This window comes from Mus musculus, chromosome 11, assembly GCF_000001635.26.
Source record: "Mus musculus strain C57BL/6J chromosome 11, GRCm38.p6 C57BL/6J".
NCBI classification, from domain to species: Eukaryota; Metazoa; Chordata; class Mammalia; order Rodentia; family Muridae; genus Mus; species Mus musculus.
This window is the reverse complement of record NC_000077.6, coordinates 116,644,288-116,668,547: the sequence shown is the minus strand read 5'-3', so window position 1 is coordinate 116,668,547 and position 24,260 is coordinate 116,644,288. Positions and strand designations below refer to the sequence as shown.

The 24,260-nt window shown below is 54.4% G+C and overlaps 2 protein-coding genes across 9 annotated transcripts; one reads left to right on the top strand and one right to left on the bottom strand.

Moving 5' to 3' along the window:
• Positions 1-158: 158 nt before the first annotated feature.
• On the bottom strand, positions 159-14,659 carry Prcd (photoreceptor disc component). Of its 7 annotated transcripts, none has more exons than XR_001779849.1 (6): positions 14,571-14,659; positions 11,241-11,426; positions 10,942-11,010; positions 9,172-9,250; positions 8,721-8,815; positions 159-516 (listed from the first exon to the last, which is right to left on the bottom strand). XR_001779849.1 is itself a non-coding variant. In XM_017314196.2 (6 exons), the coding sequence occupies exons 1-6, from the start codon at positions 11,710-11,712 to the stop codon at positions 484-486; spliced, it is 339 nt and encodes a 112-aa protein (XP_017169685.1). In that variant the 5' UTR covers positions 11,713-13,172; the 3' UTR covers positions 159-483. The 7 variants fall into 7 exon arrangements, 6 of the variants coding, with proteins under 6 accessions (XP_017169685.1, NP_001156790.1, XP_017169681.1 ...); XM_017314196.2 differs by lacking the exon at positions 14,571-14,659 and adding an exon at positions 11,684-13,172 and having other exon boundaries at positions 11,393-11,426; NM_001163318.1 differs by lacking the exon at positions 14,571-14,659 and having other exon boundaries at positions 11,241-11,440.
• On the top strand, positions 14,044-22,953 carry Cygb (cytoglobin). Of its 2 annotated transcripts, none has more exons than XM_011248674.3 (4): positions 14,044-14,771; positions 18,533-18,764; positions 19,102-19,276; positions 21,556-22,953. In XM_011248674.3, the coding sequence occupies exons 1-3, from the start codon at positions 14,629-14,631 to the stop codon at positions 19,267-19,269; spliced, it is 543 nt and encodes a 180-aa protein (XP_011246976.1). In that variant the 5' UTR covers positions 14,044-14,628; the 3' UTR covers positions 19,270-19,276; positions 21,556-22,953. The 2 variants fall into 2 exon arrangements, with proteins under 2 accessions (XP_011246976.1, NP_084482.1); NM_030206.4 differs by having other exon boundaries at positions 14,235-14,771; positions 19,102-19,265.
• Positions 22,954-24,260: the final 1,307 nt, after the last annotated feature.

Sequence of the window (24,260 nt, the reverse complement as noted above, 5' to 3'; positions counted from 1 at the left end):
CACCACAGTCCAGCGCTAAGTGTGGGAAACAGGCAAGCTGGCTATCAACCCAAGGCTCAGAGTTAGTCAGCTGGCCTTGTGGGCAGGGGAAGTCACTGACAGGATTTGAGAAAGATGTGGTTTCTGAAACCCGTAGCAAGAAAGCAGTCTTTACAGTATTGATGCTCCCTTCTTAATTGCGAAGGGAATCTTGGACTTTATTAATAAGGTCATGAAGGAGGGTTGCTGATGCCTCCAAGACACTGGCTGCTTACACTCAGAGCATCTGCACCAGTGCTTTCACAGGAAGTGCATCTGTGTGCAGGCGCGTTGGAGGCCTTCCTGTAAACTGTTCCTCCTCCATCTTGTCTACAATACAATTCTGGCCAAGTTTGGGGAATTCTTCTTGCCTTTCCAAACAACAGCCTCTCTTCTGGCTCTGGGACATGGTAGAGACGCGATGCTTGGACTTGCCACGGCCGTCTGGAATCTGTGAGGCTCCCCTCAGAGCAAGAGCCAAATCCCTCTGAGGATGGGCTGGAAAGAAAAAAGGAGTCCTTGAGACTGCTGGTCAACTTCTGGAGAGAGTCAGCCCTGAGACCCTCGGCTTTCATCTCTCGTTGGTTTAAAGATACCCTTTCATGTGTACTATTTCGGTATGTGGGATACGCCTTAAACGTTTCAGTGAAATACCGAATGTGAGATGTAAGGAAGAAGTCTTATTGTTTAAGTTTCAAGCTGCGGGTTCTGTTGAGAGTTCTAGTTCTAGTTAGCCTAAATGATACCCACACTCCCCATTTCCTCACGAAGAATTCCCTGGAATCCAGGTGTGGTGGCGCTACCTTTAATTCCAGCACTATGAGGCCAGCCTGGTCTGGTCTACAGAGTGACCAGGACAGCCAGGGCTACACAAAGAAAGAAACCCTGTCTCGCCGGGCGGTGGTGGCGCATGCCTTTAATCCCAGCACTCGGGAGGCAGAGGCAGGCGGATTTCTGAGTTCGAGGCCAGCCTGGTCTCCAAAGTGAGTTCCAGGACAGCTAGGGCTATACAGAGAAACCCTGTCTCAAAAAACCAAAAAAAAAGAAAAAAGAAACCCTGTCTGGGGGGGGGGGGGAGGGAAGGGAGGGAGGGAGGGAGGGAGGGAGGGAGGGAGGGAGGGAGGGAGGATTCCCTGGAAGAAGCCAGGCATGGTAGCATAAACCTTTAATCTCAGCACTCACAAGGCAGAGGCAGGTGGATCTCTGTGAGTTTAAGGTCAGCCTGGAGTGAGTTCTAGGCTAGCCAGAACTTCACAATAAGTTTCTGTCTCCAACACACACTCACTCACACACACACACACACACACACAGGAAGAAAAGCTATGCCTTCAGCCACCTTATCTGCAAATCCATTTCCTCTAATAAAATTGCCACTTAAAACGGAGTTTTAGGGCTGGTGAGATGGCTCAGTGGGTAAGAGCACCCGACTGCTCTTCCGAAGGTCAGGAGTTCAAATCCCAGCAACCACATGGTGGCTCACAACCATCCGTAACGAGATCTGACTCCCTCTTCTGGAGTGTCTGAGGACAGCTACAGTGTACTTACATATAATAAATAAATAAATAAATAAATAAATCTTTAAAAAAAAAAAAAAAAAACGGAGTTTTAAAAATAAACAAGTTTGAAGACTATGCAGTATTGTCTGGACCTCATCTGTTGTTTCCTGGACTTGTCCCCCCCATTCCGGGAAATCCCTGCCTGCCTTCTTGATGTTGCGTAAACTTTGCTTGTTCCCTTTGCTTTGGCTTCCTTCCCCTCATCCTTGCCTCTGCTTGGCACATTCCAGCTCATCTTAAAACACCTCTCTGTGTGCTCTCGGCTGGGCTGCCACGCTGCGGCACCCCGGGTTTCCCTTGTGACACCTTTACTGTGGCGGGTGTTTTAGCACATGCTCTGTGACGGGAGCAGGCTGGAAGAAAATCCCAGCTCAACTGAACCCAGACTGCACAACTTTGAACAGACTGCTTTACTTGTCTAGCCTCGCCTCTGTTTTTTGTTTTGGTTTTCTTTTCAAGACAGGCTCTCACTGTGCAGCTCTGCTTGTCCCAGAACTCACTGTGTAGACCAGGCTGGCCTAGAACTCACAGAGCTCTGCCTGCCTCTGCCTCCCAAGTGCTGGGATCAAAGATAAGCAGTACTATACCCAACTTCAAGCCCTCAATTTGACCATAAGGGAGAAATGAGGCATGATAATTGGAACCTCCCAGGTTGTTTTAAGACTGTATATCCAAAGCACTTACACAGTGCCTGGCTCGGAGTTAAGGGCACACAAACAGGAACTCTGGATACGTCTATTTCTTCTAATACTCATTATCCCACTGCTTTTTTATTTATGTGCGTGTTTGTGGGCTTGTTTGAGCTTATGTGCACCGGGTGGGTGTATGCAGATGCCTATGGAGGCTATAGAATGTCAGATCGAGAACTGGAGTTACAGATGGTTGTGAGCCACCTGATGTGAGTGCTGGAAACGAAACCCGGGTCTTCAGCAAGAGCAGCAAGTCCTTTTAACTGTTGATCCATCTCCCCAGCTCCATTCCACGTTTTACCATCATTTCTTTCCTTCCCCCACTCCCTTCCAATATTGAGCCACGAACCCAAGGCTCAGGCCTGTGAGGCAAATGTCCTCCTCTCCCCCCCCCCCATTTTTATCTTTTTGGGGGTGGGGGAGGGGGATCCTGCTGAAGTTGCATGGCCTGGCTTTGACCTCATCGTCAGCTCCTCTGCTGTCCAGGATTAGAGATTGGTACCACATTTGCTTATTTATATTTTGCCTCTTTGGCTGGACCGTGAACAAATAGTGATCATGTCTTCATCCTTGTTTTTGCTTTTTAACTATGGAAGCCATTTTTATTGAGGTATGAGATACACAGAATAAAATACGTTCGAAATGTACTGTCAGAGTCCGGTAAGCAGACACATGCCTGTAAGCAAAATCCCACCAAGATTTAGAGCACTTTTGCTCCCCTGAGCACCCACACGGCTCTTCCTTAGTTTGTGCAGTCGGTTCGCATGTCCAGCTGTGGTCTGGGCCAGCACTGCTCTGCTTCCTGTCCCTGTCAATGGCTCTTGCCTGGTCCTAGATTCCACACATGTGACCACAAATGAGCCCCTCCTCTGTGTCTGCTTTCCTGACCCCCCCCCCCCCCGCCCCGCGAGGTCCCTCAGGTGCATACCTCATGTCGGTGTTGTGTTTGGGTGTTACCCCACTGAGCACACACACCTCCATTTACCCACTGATGCCTGTTGATAGATCTGTGAGCTATTTTCAGTGTGGCGCCACTATTAGCAAAAGTCAACGGAAGCCAATGCTTTTGTAAAATCAGTTTTCATCGTTCTCGGGTTACATTATAAGTCACCACACACTAAGTTCCCAAGAGATGGCAGGGAAGGGTTTTAGCTGCGCTGCGTTCTCCTTATGATAAGAGAATGGTGCATCTCAGCTGCTGATTTTGAGCTTATTGGCTATAATTACATAGTTTTTGGTAGAGTAGTTATTAAAACCTTTCTCTCCCCCTTTTAGAAAGTGTACTAATTGTTGACTTGTAAAAGTTTTTTGTTTGTTTGTTTGTTTGTTTCTTTGGTTGGTTGGTTTTGGTTTTCAGAAACAGGGTTTCTCTGTGCAGCCCTAGCTGTCCTGGCCTTGAACTCAGAGATGTCCCTGCCTCTGCCGTACTGAGATCAAATGGAGGTGTGCGCATCAGCTCAGCTCGGTGTCCAGAGGTCGTCAGACTCCCTGAGGCTGCTGCTTACAGGTGGTTGTGAGCTGCCTGGGGGTGCTGGGAACAGAATTCCAGTCTCCTGGAAGAGCAGATCGTAATTGCTGAGCCTGCTCTCCAGTCCCTGAGTTGTAAAAATTCTGCATTCTGTTTTTTAAATTGATGTGTGTGTGTGTGTGTGTGTGTGTCTGCTCCATATGCTCAGAGTCTGTCATAAAGTCCTTTCTGCTTGTTTTAATTTCCATAGCCACACCTGGGTCCTAACCCCCCACCAGGGGACACAGGTACCCCACGGAGAGGGTCTGCACTCCCAGTGCTGATCATGGATCCTTGAAGCCACCCTCTTGCACTCCATGCCTCCCCTCCCCTTGGCAAACAAACCAACCAAAGCTGTCACCCTCCTCAGCCCTCCCCCTCTGCAACTGGGCTGCTGGCTGTCACTCTCTCCCCAGAGTCCTGACCCTAGTTGGAGGAGGCAACAGAGTGACAGAGACAGTGACAGGGAGTGATGGCCTTGCTGTCTGTCATCCCTGCCAGGCGCCATCACTTCCTGTTTCAGGGGCACTGATGGATCCTACAGAGGCAGACTCTCTTTTGCTCTCCTCAGCTGGCAAAGCCTTTCAGATCCTTTCAGGTCTGGCCTGCTGTTGATTGACACGTGACTGAAGAGAAAACAGCAGGATTCTCTGTGGCCCCCTGGCCCGCTGCACAGACAGCCGTGGCAGGCAGGTCTGCAGCTCCAGGCCTTGTGTCCTTGTAGGTAAAGCTGCACCTGGGATTTCTCTGTAGCCCCCATCTGCAAATTCGAGACCTCTCTACCGGAAGCTTTGCCATCGGACTCCCAGACACAGGTTCTGGCTTCACTGGCAGCTGTGACCTTGACCAAATCCTGTGAAGCCCTCTTTCCTTATTGGGTACATGAGGACAGCAACAGTTCCTGCTGCATCAAAGAGACTGTACTTGTAAATATGGCCCTGGACGCAGTGCCTGGCATGTAATAAGCGTGGTCCGTGTTAGCCATCATTAATAGTATTCTTAGTGTCATTAGCATTCTCTTAATGTAAGCCTCAGCATACCCACTCTGATGGCCTCCTTATTTTCAGGCTCACAAAGAAACAGCACGTTCCTTCAATGTAAGGACTCAGCCTCTCCCTAACAGCAAAGCCCTGCAGAGGGCATAAAAAGAGGGGTAGGAGAGTAAAGTGCTCCTTCTGCCCTTGCCTGCTTCAAATGGTCCCAGGTTTCACTTAGTCTAGTACTGGCCAGCACCTCTGCCGTATCCCCATCACAGGACAGTTCTGCGCTACACATTTGGGATGGGATGGGTGGGTGCCCCCCAGGGCCATATCTGCACTTTAAGGTGGCACAGGGCAGTACTGCACAGCAGCGGCTGCAGAAGCCGCTCAAACCACTCACTACCTTGTTCCCCCCACAGCATCTCATCCGTTCTCTGGTTGTGTTGCTGTCTCCAGGAGAGACTGGCAGCTGTCCTGAGTGTCAGCCGCCAGGAAGCAGCAGACAGTGGCACTCCCTGTCAGGCCTCTGCCGCTGGCCACCCTGCAGCTCAGAGCAGCCCTCTCCTGTCACCTAGGCTCTCACCAGCAGAGAGATTGACATGCAGACAAGCGGGGAAGGCACCAGGGCAGCTAGCTCCAGACAAGGGAGGGGAGGCACCAGGGCAGCCGACTCCTGTCGCCCCCCCCCCCACAGCTGAGATTGCTCTGTCATGGGAAGGTGTCCGGGCTGAGACAACCTTCCGCACACAGAGAGGCCCTGGGTGCTGTCACCCGGCCCTCCCTGTATCACCTCTTCTCATTTGCCCATCTCCCAGCTGTGGGGTATGTGGGGGAGGAATGGAAGAAGTATCGTGGGGTAAGGGGGAGGGAAGAGCTGTAACAGCTGTACAGTAGCTTACATGCAAAGACTGGCACGCCCGCAGCACTCTCTAGTGTGTGTTGTGTAGTGTAGCTGTGTACTGAGCACTACACAATCATCTGACCCTCACAGAACGAACTCTGTCTCAGAGACTAGGAAGCAAGCACAGAGCCGTGCTATCCCTACCCGAGGTCACAGAGGAAGGAGGTGGCAGCCCTGGCTCCAGACCCTTTGTTCTTAGGTCCCTGATTATTCAGAGCCAGTCCCCTGCATCAGCCACTGCCCATCCTATCATCTCACCTCTGTCTCTCCCATTGTCCTTGGCTCTCTGTCTAGCAAGCACCCAAAAACTCCTGCTCCTGTTTCCAGTCAGCAGCTATTTCTACGGAAACGGGAAAGGAAGGGCTTAGCCTCTGTGAGGATAGCATCATGGCCAGGAATTAACTGACAGCCTCCATATCTGAAAGATCATCCCTTGACCTATGTGATGGGGGTTAGTGGGCTGAGGGAAGGGTACCTGGGCGGTAGGAGCCTCCCCTATGAGGGAGGGGACTTTCTGAGAGAAGCTGCAACTGTGCAGACTGCACAGAGAGCCTGGGATGGGAGAGGCCCTGGGAGTAAGCCGAGCGTGGGCTGGGTGTGCGGGGAAGGTGTAAACACAGTCTGCTCCCACCAAAGCCAGCCTGCTCCCTGGGGAGGGGGGGGGAGGACCCCTCCCTCTCAGCCCACATGGCACCCCAGCTGCCAGGTCCCGGGGAGTCTCATCCCCCCACTGCCAGCGAGCCCCTTTCCATCCCGACCCTGCCCTTCACCCGGAGTGGATCCTTGGAGGAGATTCACAGAACAGTGCTACAAGAAAGTGCTGCCCTGTCAGAAGCTGGGCTGGGCTGGGAGCCAGCCCTGGCACCGCTCTGTGACCTTGGCCTGACAATTTCTTGGATCATTGGAAGGAGGCAGGCAACTTGGAAATGGCAGAGAGGAGAGACAAGGATGAAGCGACAGGAACACGGTGACTAGATTAGAGAGTGAAGGCAAAGCTGGGATCAGAGAAGACAGAGTCCCTAGGACAGTGCCCTCTGGCATCAGCCTCATAAGCCTGTCACTGGCTCATGCCTCCCAGGAGAAAACAGGCTGATAGGAGCTGAGGCGTGTGGCCACGGGCTCATGACCTGAGTCAGGGGCACTCTGGCAGGGTCGTTCCCCTAGTGTGACTCTCCCCCCCCACACACACATACACATACACCTCCTGCCCTACTTGAGCAGTTTCCACAGAACTGCCTGTGCACATCCCTGAGCCAGGCTCCTGGCAGTACCAGCCACTCCTCCCAGTGGGTACCCCCTCCCCCCAACAGTGGGTCCCTTGGCTGCCTCTCTCATCCTTTCTCTCTCTCCACTGAAGTGGAACAGCGCTGGGATCCTGCTGTCTAGGGAACTGTCTTCTGCCGCCCGAAAGTCAAGGGCAGAGGCTGGCTAGACAGAGGCATCTCTGCTGGGCTGGCAGTGGGGAGCTGGGTGGGGAAGAGAGATGCACGGGTGGGGGCGCTTTTGAAGATGAATGGCTCCCAGACAGTGGGGAGCAGCTGCCCGCAGGGTAAGCCTGCATCTGGGAGCAGGAGCGGAAATGCGCTTTTATCTCTGCTCTGGATCAGGCAGGACAGTAAAGACAGAAATGGCAGAGCAGCTGGGGGCAAGGGAGGCTGCCACCGAGTTACTGAGCAGTCAGCACAGTGACAAGGCGACATGCTTTCTCCTTCCCACTCGCCGCTGCCCACTTAGAGTGCGCATGCACACACACACACACACACACACACACAGATAGACACACACATACATATACACACATACACACACGCAGATACACAGCTACACACACATATACACACATGTTCCCGTTCACTGCTGCCCACTTAGAGAGCACACACACAGAGATACAGACATGCATTCATACACATACATACACACACACATACACACATACACACACACACAAACATATACACACATATTCCTGTTCACTGCTGCCCACTTAGAAAGCACACACACACATACACACAGATACACACATGCACACACTCACACATACACACACACATGCTCCCACTCGTTGCTGCCCACTTAGAGAACACACACACACTTACAGATACACACATATATACACACATACTCCCAATCACTGCTGCCCAGTTAGAGAGCATACACACAGATACACACATGCACACACTCACACATACACACATACATACACAGACACATACGTACACACACACATGCTCCCATTTGTCACTGCCCACTTAGAGAGCACACACACACACACACACACACACACACGCACACACACACACACGCACACGCTTCCGGTACCCGATGCCCACTTAGAGAACACACTAGCATGCATGCATACACACAGACACAAAGCACATTTGGAGCACAAGCTGGCGTTTGCTCCCATCCAGCTTCAGGCAGACATGCCACAGATTCAGCTGGCCTTTCTTACTGATAATTTCAGGAGCGCAGCCAATGACAGGGTGAGTTCTCGGGACTGAAAAGAGGCAGATGCCACAGGAAGCGGAGCGACACAACCCAGCCCTAGACCATAGGGGTTTAGCGGAATAGCTCCTGAGCTGGCAGGTGGCCAGGCCAACAGAAACCCCTTTTTGCCAATCAGCAGCAAAGTTGAGTAGGGGGGTTAAGCTTGGATCCCCCACCTAGTAGCGTGGTAATGGGCTGTGTCTTCTCATGTGGGTGCCACGGAAGGAGTATGTATAGTCTGTGGGTTGTGCTCAGGATTGGACTGGAGAATGAATGGAGGAACCCTTCATGACTAAGCCCAAGCTAGCATTTATTCTTCCCTTGGTTCTGGAGTCTTCTCGCTCTCTGCTTGCACCTGGCCCTTGCCTGAGATGCTGGGATTCTCTTCAGAGAACCTGAAGAACCCCGAGAAGCCCCTCTCTGTGCCTCCTCCAGCTTGGCAGTCCCTTAGAGCAGGAACTCGGAAATGAGAACCCAGGAGGCCTAAGCATCCCATGTTCTTTCTGCCAGTCCAGCTTTGCTCAGGAGCCCGAGTCACAGCCTGCCTAGCAGCAACCCTGGGGGCCGTGGAGGAAAGCCTACCTTCTCCATGACCGTTTCTCCCGTTTTCTTTCCTCCCTGCCTCCGCTTCCAGCCCCACACCATCTTCCTAGATGGGAGGTGAACCAGGACTCCAGCTAGAACGCAAAGTCAGACAGTTCAGCGCACTCCCCTGTGCCCAGAGGTGAGATGTGTATTTCAGGATGGCCCATTCCACTGCCTCTCCCTTAGAAGTCTGCAACTCTGCCCTCAGAACTTAAGCTCAGCTACCGCCTCACCCCCAAGCCTCAAAAACATGTCAGGATCACACTCAATTCTCTTCAAACCAGCTCCAGCTCCATGGCCTGAAACATAAGTAGCAAGCTCAAAGATAAACCCAGCCTCACCCAACCTCCACCAGCGATCGAGAGAGCTGAAGACTTCCTCCCTCTCCCCACATGGCTGGACCAACGCCCTGCCTTCTAAACTCCATAGCGCCTGGTCCTGACTTTACCTGTCAGGGCCGACGGGCCGCAGTCCGCAGAGCCGGGCTGCCTGAAGGAGTGACGGTCTACTTCACAGGTCCTTTCTCCCTGAACAGAGGGAAGCACCGGCGTCAGGGAGATGGAAGAGTTAAACTTGTCGTGTTTGGGGACTCTTCCTCCTACTTCCACCTCTGCCACCCCCAGCCATCCCTGTGGCAGTTCCCCTCAGCAATCTGTTCTTGTTGTCTGACTAACTCTTCCAGTTAACTGGGTGCCGAGGAGTTAAAAGGCAGCAGATGTGGCCTGCCCAAATGGTCCCCAGGTGTGGCCTTTTCTCTTTTGTCAGGAGATCTAGGACCCCCACCTTTTCTTTGTGGGCAAGACAGATATTTGGAAGTCAGATGCTCCCCCTCCTGCTGCTCAGTCACTACCAAGCAGTTATAAGCATGCATGTCCTGATAAGCCTATGGTTTTTGAGAATTACTGTATAAGAAAAGTTTGGGAGCTGGCACTAGTACAGCACCCCTTTAATTCCAGTGCACATGAGGCAGAGGTAGGCAGATCTTTGAGAGTTTGGAGCCAGCCTGGTCTGCATAGCAAGTTCCAGGCCAACCAGGGCAACATAGTGAGATCCTGTCTCAAAATAAATAAATAAATAAATAAATAAAAGAAAAAAGAGTAAATAAATAAATAAATAAACCGAAAAAAGAGTAAATAAATAAATAAATAAATAGAGAGAATGAAAAAGAGAAAGGTCTAGGGAAACATAAAGCACCCATCAAGTACTCAGCCGGGAGGACGGCTATGCAGCCAGGACCAGGACAGCTATGTAGCCAGGAGGACAGCTATGCAGCCGGGAGGACGGCCATGCAGACGGGAGTACCACTATGCAGCCCAGAGTACAGCTAGCACGAGTTCCCAGTTCCACTGTGCTTCCGCAGCTGTGCAGCTGTTGTCCACAACTCCAGCTTTAGGGGGCATGGTATGTGTTTACCCGCCCACACTGACTTGAGCCAAGTTAGTAAGGACACCCTCCTCCTGTGGGCCCCAAATCCTGAAGGCCCGGGAGATCTTTTTTGCCCTTTGTTTTCACTAAAAGTGAGAGTTGATCTTGGGATCCTGCCCATGCTAGGGAGTCCACGGGACATAACCTTACACATAGGTACTAAATTGACACTTTTGTAGTGTCTTGACGGGCGTGGAGACTCTGGAAAACCAGGGAAGGAAAAGTCAGGAAGAATGCACAACTTTGCCTCCCCAAAGGCCACATGGCTGCAACCTAAGGAAGAGTTAACTTTCAGGCCATTGGAGACAGCGTCCTGCCCGCAGGGGCAGCCCAGCCAATGACACTTAGTGTCGATGACGTCATGCACCTCCTGCGCCTTCTATTGGGGACTGGACAGCGAATCCTGCTGGAGGTTCAGGCAACGGAGCTGCAGAGCCCGTCCGTGGCAGAGGAAGGAGGAGGAGGAGGGCCAAGGACAAGAGAGCAGCAAATCGACCCAGAGTGGCTCCTGCCTCCTCCCTCTGCTCCCTGCTCCTCCAACAGAAGGTCCTCCTGGGGACTGCCCCACACTCACATCACAGAAGCAAAGCCACACAGCATTGGTTCAGAAAAGAGGAGCAAGGACTCCCTCTGCCACCTAACCTGCCCACTACACAAGGAGTGACTGGTGAGGGCTAGGGCTAGGGCTAGAACTCGGTATTTGAGTGCCTGTGCGCGCATGCGCACACAAACACAGGCGCACACACCAATAGTTTCCTTAGCACTACTTTCCCCACTCCTGACTCTCTTTCACCTGCCGGTAGATTGAAGGTCTGTGTCTGAGCCGCTGCCCACGACTGTCCCGTCCACTCTGCTGGGCTCTCTGGAAGGGAAGAGCAGGCAAGAGAACCTGTAGGCAGTGCTCAGCCCCTGCCCCACCCCTTTACCACAGTCCAGCAGCACAGCACTGGCTGCTCCAACCCACACCACTAGCTCCAAGAGGGACCCCTCCAGGGTGTCCTTTGAATTCCTTTCCAGACCAGCTTGTCTGTAACTCTCCCTGGTGGTCCCTCCCACCCACGACCCCAATCCACAGCCCCATCAGTTTCTCACGGTTCCACTCGGTTGGTAAATCTACGGCGCCACAGCATGGCCAAGCTGAACAGGAAGAGGGTGGTGCACATGGCTCAGCTGCCCCATCCCCACCGACGACCAACTCCGCTGAAGAAGGCCACAGGGCCGGGGAGCCACAATGGCCAGCCTACCTCTCCCAAGCCACCGCTGTGTTTCCTGAAGTTCCTGGGAAGGGATTAGGACGTTCAAGCTGATTAGTGGAGTGGGCAGACCTGACCTTGTGAAGAGAGATTAAACTCACCAGGCCCAAGATCTCCCCTCTAGTGGCAGAGTAAGTCAGCCTCCTTCAAGGCATGCCAGGTAACCCTGAGTGCCCCTCCAGAATGTTCTACCCAGAACATTCACTACTATCCGGGCTTTGGCATCAAGGCACGTAGTGCAATCGAGCTAAGTGAGCTACTTCCATACACTGTTAAATGTACCTGCAGAGCACTTGAGGACTTAGAAGCATCAAGGATAGCTTCAAAGAGGATCTGGGGCCTTGGCCCGGTGACAAAGACCTGTAAGCCACTGGGGAGGGGAGGAGCACCTCAAGTTCAAAGCCTGGCTGAGCTCCAGAGAGCTCTGAGGCCAGCCTGGGAAACCTAATGAGAGTGTCTCAAAGAGCTCTGAGGCGATAACTCTGTAGCAGAGTACTTGCCTGGGGTTCCAAGGCCCTAAGTTCAGTCTCCCATACGGGAGAGAAAGAGTGAGCTATCACAGGAGGTGTCTGAACGTGCAGGTGCCAGAGAAGGACGGGCCCTCAGCCAACTCTGCCGGGCTGCTGACATGAAAGCTTGCCAGTCTTCAGGGACCGAGGCTGCGAGGCAGGGGAGTTGCACTGTCGCAGCCAAGGCAGGAGAGAATGGCAGAGAGGAGAAGAGATGGATGATGGGACCAGGAGGACCAGAGAGTAGAGCGTGTGTGTGTGTGTGTGTGTGTGTGTGTGTGTGTGTGTGTGAGTGTGTGTGTGTGTGTGCTCGAGCACGTGTGTGCGTGTGTGTGAGAGTATGTGCATGTGTGTGAGAGTGTGTGCGTGCACATGTGTGTGTGCGTGTGTGTGTGCGTGTGTGTGTGTGTGTGTGTGTGTGTGTGTGTGCATGCGTGCGCGTGCACCAGGCCTCCCCTGCACCTTCTGAGCTTTCCTAATTACACTCCCTTTGCAGTAAAAGGCAGAGTCGAGGTGTGCACACAGACAGAACTATAAATTCTATCTTATATAACAATCTTATGTAATTTAGATACAAATTATAAGCTTATCAATTATATACTAGACTACTGTACCAATATAATCCTATGTTATGGAGATACAACAGTCAGAGGAGAAGTTGAGAATCGATAGAAATACTCTTTGCACATCCCACCTGGACCTCCTGGGCAACTAGCTGCCTTGGGCAGTAGGGCTTGAGTCAGCAACACAGGGCTGAGACAAGGGCTGAGTGATGCTGGGACCTAAACCCACCTGGGCCATCACCTCTCCAGGACCTTCAGTTTTCCTTCCTAAACAAGGTGGGAGGTAATGTCTCCTGGCCAGGAGTAACATCAGACACCCCAACCCTGAGCTCCAGGGAGCAGCCTGCTGGGCCTATAAAGGTTCTTGTTAACCCTCTGTGACTGAACCTTCAAGTCTGTGTTTTTTAAATTTAAAATTTTTTTGTTATTAGTGTGTGTGTGTGTGTGTGTGTGTGTGTGTGTGTGTGTGTGTGTGTGTGTGTGAGAAAGGACAGCTTGTAAGAGTCAATCTCGGGCTGGTGAGATGGCACAGTGGGTAAGAGCACCCGACTGCTCTTCTGAAGGTCCGGAGTTCAAATCCCAGCAACCACATGGTGGCTCACAACCATCCGTAACAAGATCTGACGCCCTCTTCTGGAGTGTCTGAAGACAGCTACAGTGTACTTACATATAAATAAATAAATCTTTAAAAAAAAAAAAAAAAAAGAGTCAATCTCTTCCTTCCACCCCGTGGGTCCTAGGGCCGGAACTCTTCAGATCATCAAGTTTTGTGAGGCAAATACCTTTAAAGATTTTAAATCAACAGGGACCCAAGCTGAAGAGGAGAGCCACTCACTTCCTGGGCAGCAGGGCTCCTCCTCATCTTGAGCTGGGAGCCTTGAGGAGAACCAGAGACAGTGCACTTATCTGTGTCAGGACCAGGCAGGCCCTCTGTGGTCTCAGGGTCCCTGCTGTCTACAGCCAGGTCTGAGCAACTGCTGGCAGGGTGAGGGTTCTGGGTCTCTCAAGACTGCACTCCTCCCCTCTGTCCCAGTGTCACCTCTCCCTGAGCAGTCTAAGAAGGAGATGAAGGATCTGCCTTCTGGTTCTCAAACTGAACTCTCGATGGTGACAAATGTCTTCACTGTCCGGTGCCTTACTCAGGACTTCCGGCTCCCCAGAGCCTCTCCATCATACCTGACTGACTGCCTCTCTGTGGAACTTCACTCCACCACGGCTAGGGCTAGGACGGTAATTCAGGACAGTGTCTGGTCCTTATCTACCTATCATTAACTACCTTCTCAGGACTCCCTGCTCGCAGGCGTAGGGAGGGAAGTGGGGCACGGGTCTCTGGCTCCCCAGACTGGACATGTGCACAAGTTCACAAGAGCCAGCTGGACCAGCAGATGGGAAGAGAGACTGCCCATCGCTCTAAACCTGCCAGAACTCGAGGTCCCCACGTCTGACAACGGGTGCCTCGGCCCAGTCTCAGGCTCAGGAGTGGCGGGGCTACAGGGGAAGCCCGGATTTGTCTGCAAGTTCCTCCTCCCAAGCAGGCGATGCCTGGGTGTGTTTGACTTTGAGTCAGATCCCCACCTCGTGAAGGGTGTACACACACACACACACACACACACACACACACACACACGTCCAGACACCACACGTCGAGAGCTGAGACCCGCACCCTCAGCTCCGCACCAGCCCGGGGCGCACGCCAGTACACCCGGCGCTGTCCATCACCGCGTGACCCCCTGATCCTCCCAGCCCCTTCTGCACATTGGCCACACCTACCTCTCCCAGCCGGGACCGCGGTGGCCTTGCTAACGGGTGGGTGGTCAGGCGGGCAGACGCCAGCCGTGACACCCCCATCCCGCCTAACCTTCACCTTGCCAAAATTGACTCCCAGAAACAGGACTGGATTTTTTGGAGCGGATTTTTTTTAAAAAACATTTTTTCCCCAGCAGACCACATCTCCGCCCCCAGCTCGCAGTCCCCCGCCCCCCGCACATATACCCTGCACACCCGCGCGCACACACACCCGGCGCGCACAGACACACGCTCCCTCCCTCCGGCGCTCTACTCCTCGCCCGCCCGCCCTCCTGCCCGCCTCGCACGCACCGGCCTCGGCTCCCCGCGCCCGCCGCCGAGCGAAGCTGCGCTGGGCTCGGAGCTGCTCATGGAGAAAGTGCCGGGCGACATGGAGATAGAGCGTAGGGAGAGGAGCGAGGAGCTGTCCGAGGCGGAGAGGAAGGCGGTTCAGGCTACGTGGGCCCGGCTGTATGCCAACTGCGAGGACGTGGGGGTGGCCATCCTGGTGAGGTAGGTGTCGCTCCCTTCTTGGCGGGGCCCAGGACGGGAAGGGTGACAGCGGCTGCGGGCAGAGGCGGGCTCGGCCCGCTGCGAGCTCCGGCGCCACCTCCCCAGTGACTGGGGACGGGTCGCGGTGACAGGGGTGCTTTGGAGCGATGGAAACCTTAGCTGATGCCTTCTAGCTCGGAGAGTGGGGCTCACCATCAGAAACTAGATGCAGGAGAGCGCTTGGTCTCCCCGGCCTCAGAACTCACCCATCCCAGTCAGTCCTCCTCACGAGTGACCCTAGTGATCCCACTAAGATGTATGTCCAGCATCCGACCAGCCCTCAAAGGGAACGGTAGGAGCTCCCCCTCTTTAAGTAATGGGCAGAGAAACTGAGGCTCAGTCAGGAAGGGGGTTAAAGAGGAAACAGAACTCCCTGTCCAGTTGGGCCCTTCAGAAGAACACAGCAGAGAGCTGGGGGGCGGGGGGGGGGGGTAAAGGTCAAGAGGTCAAGCTTCCCGGCTGCCCCTCTTTGCCGAGCTGCAGGTGAGACAGGAGTGAAGCCAGCAGGTACCTGGGATGCAATCCTGGTTGAGTTTTTTTGGCTTGGGGGGGGGGCCAGCTTTCAAGAGACAGGGCCCCACTCTGGACCCCACTCAGGTAAGAAGTATAGCATCTGGCCCCAGAATCCCTGAGGGCGCCCCCCCCTGCCCCCAAGTGACGCCGTATTTATACACCGCACCCTGATAATGTCACCAAGCCCCACAAACTAGAGACTGACTGTAGTTACAAATCAAACCCGTACTCTTCCTCCACGCGCTGGGCCCAGGGGTTCAGGCTGAACCCCCACATACACCCTCAGCCCCCAGGCTTTCAATTCTAGGATAGCAGGGCAGCCTTGTGTGGGGATAGGGTGGAACCCGGGGGCGGAACAGCTGTGATGCAGCTGTTTTCAGTCCCCCGACCCCTTCCCTGGTTCCTCTTCTCCCTCTGCCTCTGCCTCCTGCAAGCCTGGGACCTCCCCTGCTCCCTACCGATATGCCTGGGTTCCAACTCAGAAATAGATCTTGGAGGAAGAGAGTCGAAGCACTTTGGCGGAGTTAGGGGAGGATTCCTGGGGAAGAGGAAGGGGCAGCTAGTTCAGAGTTCTCTGACCCAGCAACGCTGCCCCGGGGGACAGGAACCAAGGAGGGCCCGTGGGACCCTGAAGCTGCAGACACTCGGAGACCCAGATTGGCAGCGTGGGCACCCACACACAAGCACACAGTGGAGAATAGAGTCGCAGATACGCCAGTCCGCATCCCCAGCTGGCTGCTCTTGGTCTTTTGTCGTACCCCCTAGGCCCACAGGGCACACGTGGAAACAAGGCAAGGCTCGTAGGACCTGGAGATATTCTTGTGAATTGCTTCTCCAGGTACGGGGGGAGGGGGACAGAGGGGGGCAGAAGAAGGACAGGATCCGAGAGTAGGGTTCAGAGTAGGGTTCATTCTGTATCTTCCTCGGTTCACCCCCTGACACCCAAGGGACCAGGCCTGGCTGGGAGAGAGTTTTACTGATAGACATAGTACCCAAAGGCCCACAGTGAACCCGAGGAGACCTGATACAGCAATCAGATCTGGCTGGCCGAGCCAGTCACCTAACTCCACAGAGCCAACACTGAGAAACCTGGGCCACTGTATCAGCCACTCCCTGTGGCTCCAGATGCCACCGACTCCTCTGCTTCTGTCTGCCCCAGGCCTGACCAATGGAAAGGGGAAAGGCCAAGACCCCTTAGCTTCTCACTGCTTCACAGGGGAACCATCCAGAGATCCTGGTCACAGAGCCATGTTGACAAGACCAGCGTGCTCATCCGTAGGACCAGGCCCTCTGACCATTCTCCCTTTCTGTCCTCACCACCCACTCTGCCTGCAGGGTAGGGGCATGGAGGAAGCTGGTTACCAGCAGCAGTTCCTGGCAGATATGGTGCCGTGGAGGAAGAGCGAGCAGAGCCTTAGGGTCTGAGGCAGACCCCGCGTTTGCACTCATGTCAGAGAGAAGCCTGAGGAGGGAGCACCCCCCCCCCCACTCCCGCCTGGTTGTAATGCTGACACGTTCCCCCTCACACGCAGACGGGCCTATTTCGGGCTCTTGGAAACCCAGATGCCTCTGAGAACTGAGAAACTCCCCAAGACTGGCTGTTAAGGCTTCTCCCTAACAGCTCAAGCCAGCCAGGGATGGGTGGGAGGAAACACAGGTTCAGGAGAAGCCAGCATGCTAGGCAGAGCTCCTGGGGAAGTTCCTCTCTCGCGGCCACATATGGTGCTGCTGTGTTGAGACAAGACACTCACCTGTGCTCAGGACTGGTTCCTGCCTGTTAGGCAACCTTGGAGACCAGCCAGTTCCTGAGCCACAAGATAGGATGGGGAGCAAAGCAATGCTCAGATAGTAAATGCTCAAGGATTGTTCCTGGGGTGCCCTCACCGGAAAGGACGCCATAGCTTCTACGCTGTGGCACCTGAGCACTGTAAGAGATGCCTTGCAAATGGCAGCATACCAAGCCAAAATAAAATTTATTTTTTTGTATTGCAATTGGGAAAGCCCCATAGCCTGAGGTGCTGATTATCTCGTGTAGGGGTGGGGGCATGTTTCTCCCATCACAGCATTAGCGTGGAGCTCAGAGGCCAACGGCCCGGAGCCAGTTCTCTCTTCTTCCACCTTGTTGAGGAAAGAGTCTCTCTTGTTCCTGTCACTGTTCTGTTCCCTGGGGATTCTGTCTCACTGCCAAAGAGTGCTAGGGTTACCCATGTGCCATAGCGTCCTGCCTTTTGGGTTTTATACATTCCAGGGATCAAACTTAGTTGCCAGGTCTGAGCTCTGAGTGACTTTACGCCTTGGCTTGTCTCCCTGGTCCCTGGGCCATCTTTCTTCATTTGTCCCTCATTACAAAGCTTCTGAAAAAGTCCTCTGTGTTTTCGGGCCCACTGCCACCTTGGTCCACACCCGCTTCTTCATCTGAAGAAGCCAGCAGCAAAACTTCTCTCAAACTTTCACAGGCGGGGGGGGGGGGGGGTCATAAAGTGTCCAAGGTCACACTCAGCATCCAAATGGGTCCCTGTCCCTCTCCACGTGGATAATGCTCTTGGTCATTGTCAGACTCTTCCTGCCAAAACCAGCTGTGGCCACAGACGGGTTGGCCAGCCGGGTGTTCTACGTCCCCCCCACATCAGACTCTCTGGCCTGAGCCACAAGCTGTGAGCTCCTCTAATGTCTCAGCGACACAGGTCAGGACACTTTATATACTCTTTCTGAAGAACTCTCACTGAGTCCCAGCAAGGAGGGCCCGACGCCGGGGTGATGGGTCAGAGCGTTTGTGAGACCCTCCCTCTGCTTATGGTTCAGGGTCTGGTCTGACAGACTAAGAGGGTAGCAGAGAAAACCACCCAGTGGCACTAATGGCCATGGAGAAACAGCCACCCTAGGTGACCAGAAAGGAGCAGGTCTGACATGGGGCATGTGTCAGGCATCCCACTGCATCATGGGAAGGAAGGCTGGCAGATGCTAAGTGCATCTGTCTGGCTGGGACAGAGGGGACTCTGGGCAAAGGCAGTGTAGGCACAGCTCAGTCAGTGGTCCCAGAGGGACCTGGCCAGAGGGAGAGCCTGTGATGGATGGACATCTCTGTATGAGAGTAAGAACCATTACCAGGGTGGGGACATAACTACTTCTCCCCCGCCTCCATCTTGGCCATTCCGGAGGGACTCAGAGGGAGCCCCCTGCTTCAGCACCCACCCCCTTCCTCCTACCAGGTTCTTTGTGAACTTCCCTTCGGCCAAGCAGTACTTCAGCCAGTTTAGACACATGGAGGATCCCTTGGAGATGGAGAGGAGTCCCCAGCTGCGGAAGCACGCCTGCCGGGTCATGGGGGCCCTCAACACTGTCGTGGAGAACCTGCATGACCCAGACAAGGTATCCTCTGTGCTCGCCCTGGTCGGCAAGGCCCACGCCCTCAAGCACAAGGTGGAACCTATGTACTTTAAGGTACGTCCGTCCTTTTCTTTGCTCTTGTCCAGAGCCCGCAGGCCACTGGGCCATAGCTCCCTACAACCTATAGCTCTGGGAGGGCTCCTGAATAGCAGAGATGGCTACCGTGCTGCTAGCCTGTTCCCCTGGAGAGGCTGTGGCCAGAAGGGGACACAGCAGGAGAGAGAGGTAGGACCAGCCCAGTGCAGTCCTTGTCCTGAGAGCATGGTCTCCAGTAACCACCAGGCTGTTAGTTTGTGTCACACAAGCCAGTGTGACCCTAGCAGGGATCCTGGGGACGGTGGGAGGCAGGGTGCTCAGGCGCTTACCCCCACCTTCCCTCCTTTGCCCCCAGATTCTCTCTGGGGTCATTCTGGAGGTGATCGCCGAGGAATTTGCCAATGACTTCCCTGTGGAGACGCAGAAAGCCTGGGCCAAGCTGCGGGGTCTCATCTACAGCCACGTGACCGCAGCCTACAAGGAAGTGGGCTGGGTACAGCAGGTCCCCAACACCACCACGTGAGGAGCGGGTGAGGGTGGGCTGGGCAGCCTCCCTGCGGTGTCCTCTCTTGTCCCCCCGGGCTTCCCATCTCTCCTGGGACCAGGAACCCTTCAGGCTTGCAGACACATTGAAAAGCAGACACAAGGCAGAGGGCCTGTGAGACAGCGCCCTTCTCACTGCAGGCCAGCTCCTGTCCAGCCCTGACTCTTGGCTACACAGAGCTGTGAACTCCAAGTAGATTTATCTGGGCAGTGCTTCTCCTTGTCTGGAGCAGGGAGAGTTCAGATCAGCCAAGGTTATGATGATTTCCCGGCAGGGCGATGGCTCCTCAGGCTCAGAGCAGAGTGGGCCAACTACACCCTTCCTCCCTGATACCAATCCTATAGGCCTGTTTCCCATTCACAGTGACCAGTCTGTACTTCCATCCACCGTCTGCCTTAACAGAGCTGGAGCCAGGAAGGTCACGAGGACACATACACATGCCCAGCCCACAAGGGACCTACACGGGTGTCACGCCCATGGACAAAACTAGGGGGATATTTACTTCCAGTCTGACCAGTGGAAGGCTTCCACTTCTAGGCTCCGACAGGGTGGCCGGACTCAGTGACTCCTTGCTGGCTGGAAGCGCCAGCGAGGGCTGGGCTGGCCTTCGAATGTGGCCGGCGGCTGGGAACACTCAGACCCCCCTAGACCTCCAAGAGGGAGCTGAATGGAAGGGCAGAGGCAGAACTGAAGGAGGAAGGAGGAGAGCGGAGGCGGGAACAGGAACCAGGGGTCAGCCAGCGGCTTGAGACACGTGTTGTAGAGAAATATTCCCAGCAGTTTCCCATGGAAAAGGCTCTTCTAAGGCCCCCGTGCCACCTCCTGTTTACGGGCCTCCCTGCCCAGCTCTGCAGAGGTCACCAGGGGCAGGGAGAGGCTGGGTCTGCTGCCCTTCCTGCCACTGACCAACCAGTCCACTCGTGCCTCTTCCCAATATCAGCAGCTCCCCAGGAGAGCAGACAGAGTTCTCAGGAATTGTTCCTTGCCTCCAGGTCAATTCCAGATGTGTACAGCTGGACCTAGCCTGCCCCCCAGACCCTGGAGTTTTACCTGCCAGAGAAGGGCATTGGCCAGGCTGGAAAACTGAGGTTACCTCCGGTTGCCACTGAAAGAGACCAGGGAGGAGACTGGAAGGGGAGATGTCAGAGGGGCTCACCCCCCACCCCCACCCCCACCTCTCCCCCCACCTCTCCCCCCACCTCTCCCCCCCCCCCAGGCAGGCGCTGCAGCCTGAGATGAGTTTGTTTACAGCCACGGACACAAGACTTCCTGCTTTTGGAGAAAAGAGCTTTTTACAGGGCCTAGAGGGACTGCAGGGAAGAGCTGGCCAGCCAGCCCCAGTGAATCAGAAACACATGGCCAGAGAGCTCCCCCGCCCCTCCTGCCCCAGCTGGACCCCAGGGACTTAGTTCTAGCCAAACCTCAAGCGCCTGTCCCCCTTTGGTCCTAGTAAGCTGAATGAGGGTAGATGATGAGGCGCCAGACACCCCAGGGCTTAGCCACCTCTCCCCACCTCTCCCCGGGGCCTGAGCACCCACACGGGGTCTCCCTAGCTGTCCCATTGGGATCTTCTTCTCCTCCCTTAACAGCCATCATCCCCATCTCTGGTGTCCTGGGGGCCTAGGCATGGGCCACGGCCTGTGAGACCCCACCTACTGGCGGGATCTCCTTGCCTCACAGGGCAGGGTGGAGTCTCAGGGCCAACTTCTAGAAGGGCCCTGTCCAACTTCTCTTATCAGGGAAACAGAGTGAGCCAGACCACACTGTTTATTGAACTGTCTCTGCTCCGGGCTGTGTGACTCTGTGTGGGTGGAGGGGTTCTGGGACGGGGCTAAAAGGAGTTTCATGGATGAAGACATTACCACACAGAAGCCAGGGAGCACTCGCTCTGCTGCGCCAAGCAGCACAGCCTATTTCCAGATGAACGGAAAACAAGTTCAGGCTGGCTCTCCCTGTGACATCGTAGAGTGTGTGACATCGTAGAGTGTGTGAATCGCTTCTGTCCTCAGTGGGCAAGCATATACGACGCCGGTCGCATTTTAGAGGGACAGATCCAGGCCCCTTGTGGGCCACCCAACTGGCTTGAGGTAGCACAGTGAGGTTGGAGGTAATGGGGGGTTGTGCAGCGGTGTTGGGTCTCTCAGCAGAAAGGGTCCCATCCCAAGACCCCCAAGTCACCTCTCCCGGTACCTCAGGTGTCCCATCATCCACCTTTCCCCACTGACCCCTGTAACCTGTTACCTTCATCTCCTGTCTCATCCACAGCCCACCAGCCACTCTGCCCTCTTCAGGGCCGTAAGACCCCTCCCAGCTCCCCCCTCCCTGGCAGCACTTTGGGCAGAAGGCCGACTTCTGAAGACACGCATTGACCTTCCATTTCTGGGTGCCAAGGAAGCTGGAGGAACCCCTGACTCGACTTCCCGAAAGGAGGCCTTCATCATGGCTGTGGTCCCCCCAGGCTACTGGGAGGTGGGGCTGGATCCCTGGATGCTGAATCTAGCAGAGGGGAATCCCTCTGCCTCACAGCAGGGGCACACTCTTCTTAGCTTTTTCTACTGACTGTTAGAGAGGGACCTGGCAAAGTGGCCGGTGGGAAGCGAGGACAAGCCCGTGAGTCACTTCAGAAAGGAACTATCCCTGCTTCACTCTGCCCGCCAGCATGCAGGTTCTCCTCGCCATCTCTAGAGCATCACGCACACACATCTACCATATACACAGATATATTCTATATACTATCTATATATAAATATATATAACACACACGTACATATCTATCGAGTGCGCCTGCAGGCCCAGAAGCCTAGGTCTTGCCCAGCCGTGGGAGGCCAGAAGAGTCCTGGCCATCTTTCTGGGCAGCTCTACCGGGAGCAGGGTGAAAGCTGGCAACAGCACAAGAGGAGGGGCCAGGTGGGAGAGTTGGGGTGAGTCAGCTTGCTCCTACAGCTCAGTGCCCTGCATTCCTGCCCTACCCCCACAAAACAAGAGAATCCCAGAGCTTGGGAGGCGGAGGAAGGACAATCGTTGCGTCTGAGGTCAGGTGGTCATCTACCTGGTCTCCACGGTGGTGAGTTTCAGGCTAGCTGGGGCTACACAGGAAGACCTCGGGTCAAACGGAAGAAAAAAAAAAAACATAAAGATCTGGCTCCCCTCTCCTCTCCTCCCCTCCCCTCCCCTCCCCAAGGGTTTGCCTGACTGGCTTGTCCTGGAAAGGGCAAGGATCAGGGCACACACCAAGAGTTCAGGAGATCCCAATGGGATGTTGGCCAGTGTATGTGTCCGGTATATGGGGGTGGGGGTGAGGGGCAGCCTCAGTGTGGAGCCCTAGAATGTCAGCCTCACCTGCTCACTTCAGACAGCAGCCAGGCCACAGGACGGGGGCTGTCCTCACACCCCTCAGCAGACCAGGGCCTCTCTCTCCTGCCCTCCTCTGGGGCCACCTGCTCACCCTCTCCACATAGTCTCCTTAACATTGCTGGGAACCCCGTGTGTACCCCTTGGTCACGTGTACTGTCCTGGAAGATGTCTTACTGCTGTGGCTACCGTGCCTGCGTCCCCTCTGGTCCCACCCTCGCACAGCCTTCCTGTAACTGCCTGTCTTTTGTAGTTTCTGATGTTTGTAACCAGATCCAGCTGTGTCATTAAACCAGGTCTGTTCTTCCTGTCTCTGGCCTCTGCTTGATCTTTTCCTCCTGGACCTGCCGTCACCCCTCTCTCCCCTCAGCAGTTCTAGCTAAGGGTGGTTTCATTGAAAACAGTTCCATTGAGGGAACCCCTTCCCTTGTGCTGGCTCTAGCTGCTCCTGGGTGGGGCACTCTGAGTTGGACTGTCGATTGCTCAGAGGCTAAGAAAAAAAGGGCAGAAGTTGGATTTTATAGGAGCAAGGGATGGGTCTGTCTTACTAAAACTTCAGAGAAGCTAGGACTATCTGGTTTAGAGCTTTCTTGGGAGGTTGAGGCGGGGTGGGGGTGGGGGTGGGGGTAAGTCACAAGTTTAAAGCCAGCCTGAGCCACTTAGTAAGTCCTTATCTCAAAATAAAAAATAAAGAAAGCTGAGGGTCCAGCTCAGGGCAAGAACATTGGCCTGGCCATACCCAGGCCCTAGGTTTAATCTCCAGAAATAAATAAATAAATAAATAGATAAATAAATAAATCAGTGCCTTTTGGATTTTGTCCAGGAAATCTGGCAAGGACAGGGTCAGTGTGGGATAAAGGGAGTGTTGTCAGAGCTGGGCTTGGTAGCACACATGTGTCATCTGAGCACCCACCAGACGGGGAATGGAGGATTACAAGTCAGAGGACAGCCTGGGCTACATGATAAGCCCCTGCCTCAAAAAGGGGTGGGGTGGGAGTACTGTCCAGCTGTCCATGCAGACGGGCCCTGGTCGTGTACACTAGTGACATAGCCAAAAATTAAACCTCAACCTTCTAGGCCTGCGCACAGACATTTCACTCGAGATGCTGAATAGGCCCCGATGCTTCCGGGATCAGCCCTTGGGTACAGCAGAAAAGGAGCCCTGCTGGAATTAACCTTCAACCCTAAGCTCTCAGCCCAGAAACTCTTCCCAAGCCCCGCTGAGCAAGGCCTGTCCATCCCCCCATAGCAATGGTCACAACAGCAGCATCAAGTCTCTGAGGAGAAACCAAGGAGGTCACCATAGGGAGGGGTACAGGAGAACCGGAAACCGCTTCTGCCCCTTGGGAGGGCTTCAGGCTGTCTGAGAGGACTCAGCTAACAAGGGGAAAAGTCTTGTCTCCCAGTTCCTGCACTTGAATGTAGGCCGCTCCTCTCTTCATCTCCTGGGCGCCTGGCACAGCAGAGAACTCGCTGGAAATCCAAAGAATAAATAAATAGCAGTCTTAGAAAGCAACACAAACACACGGGCCAAGAGTGAGCCGGGAACCGGAGGAGGATGCAGGGTGCTGAGAGGGCAGCGCAGGCCAGGCCTTTCCAGAGAGAGAGCATGCCAGACT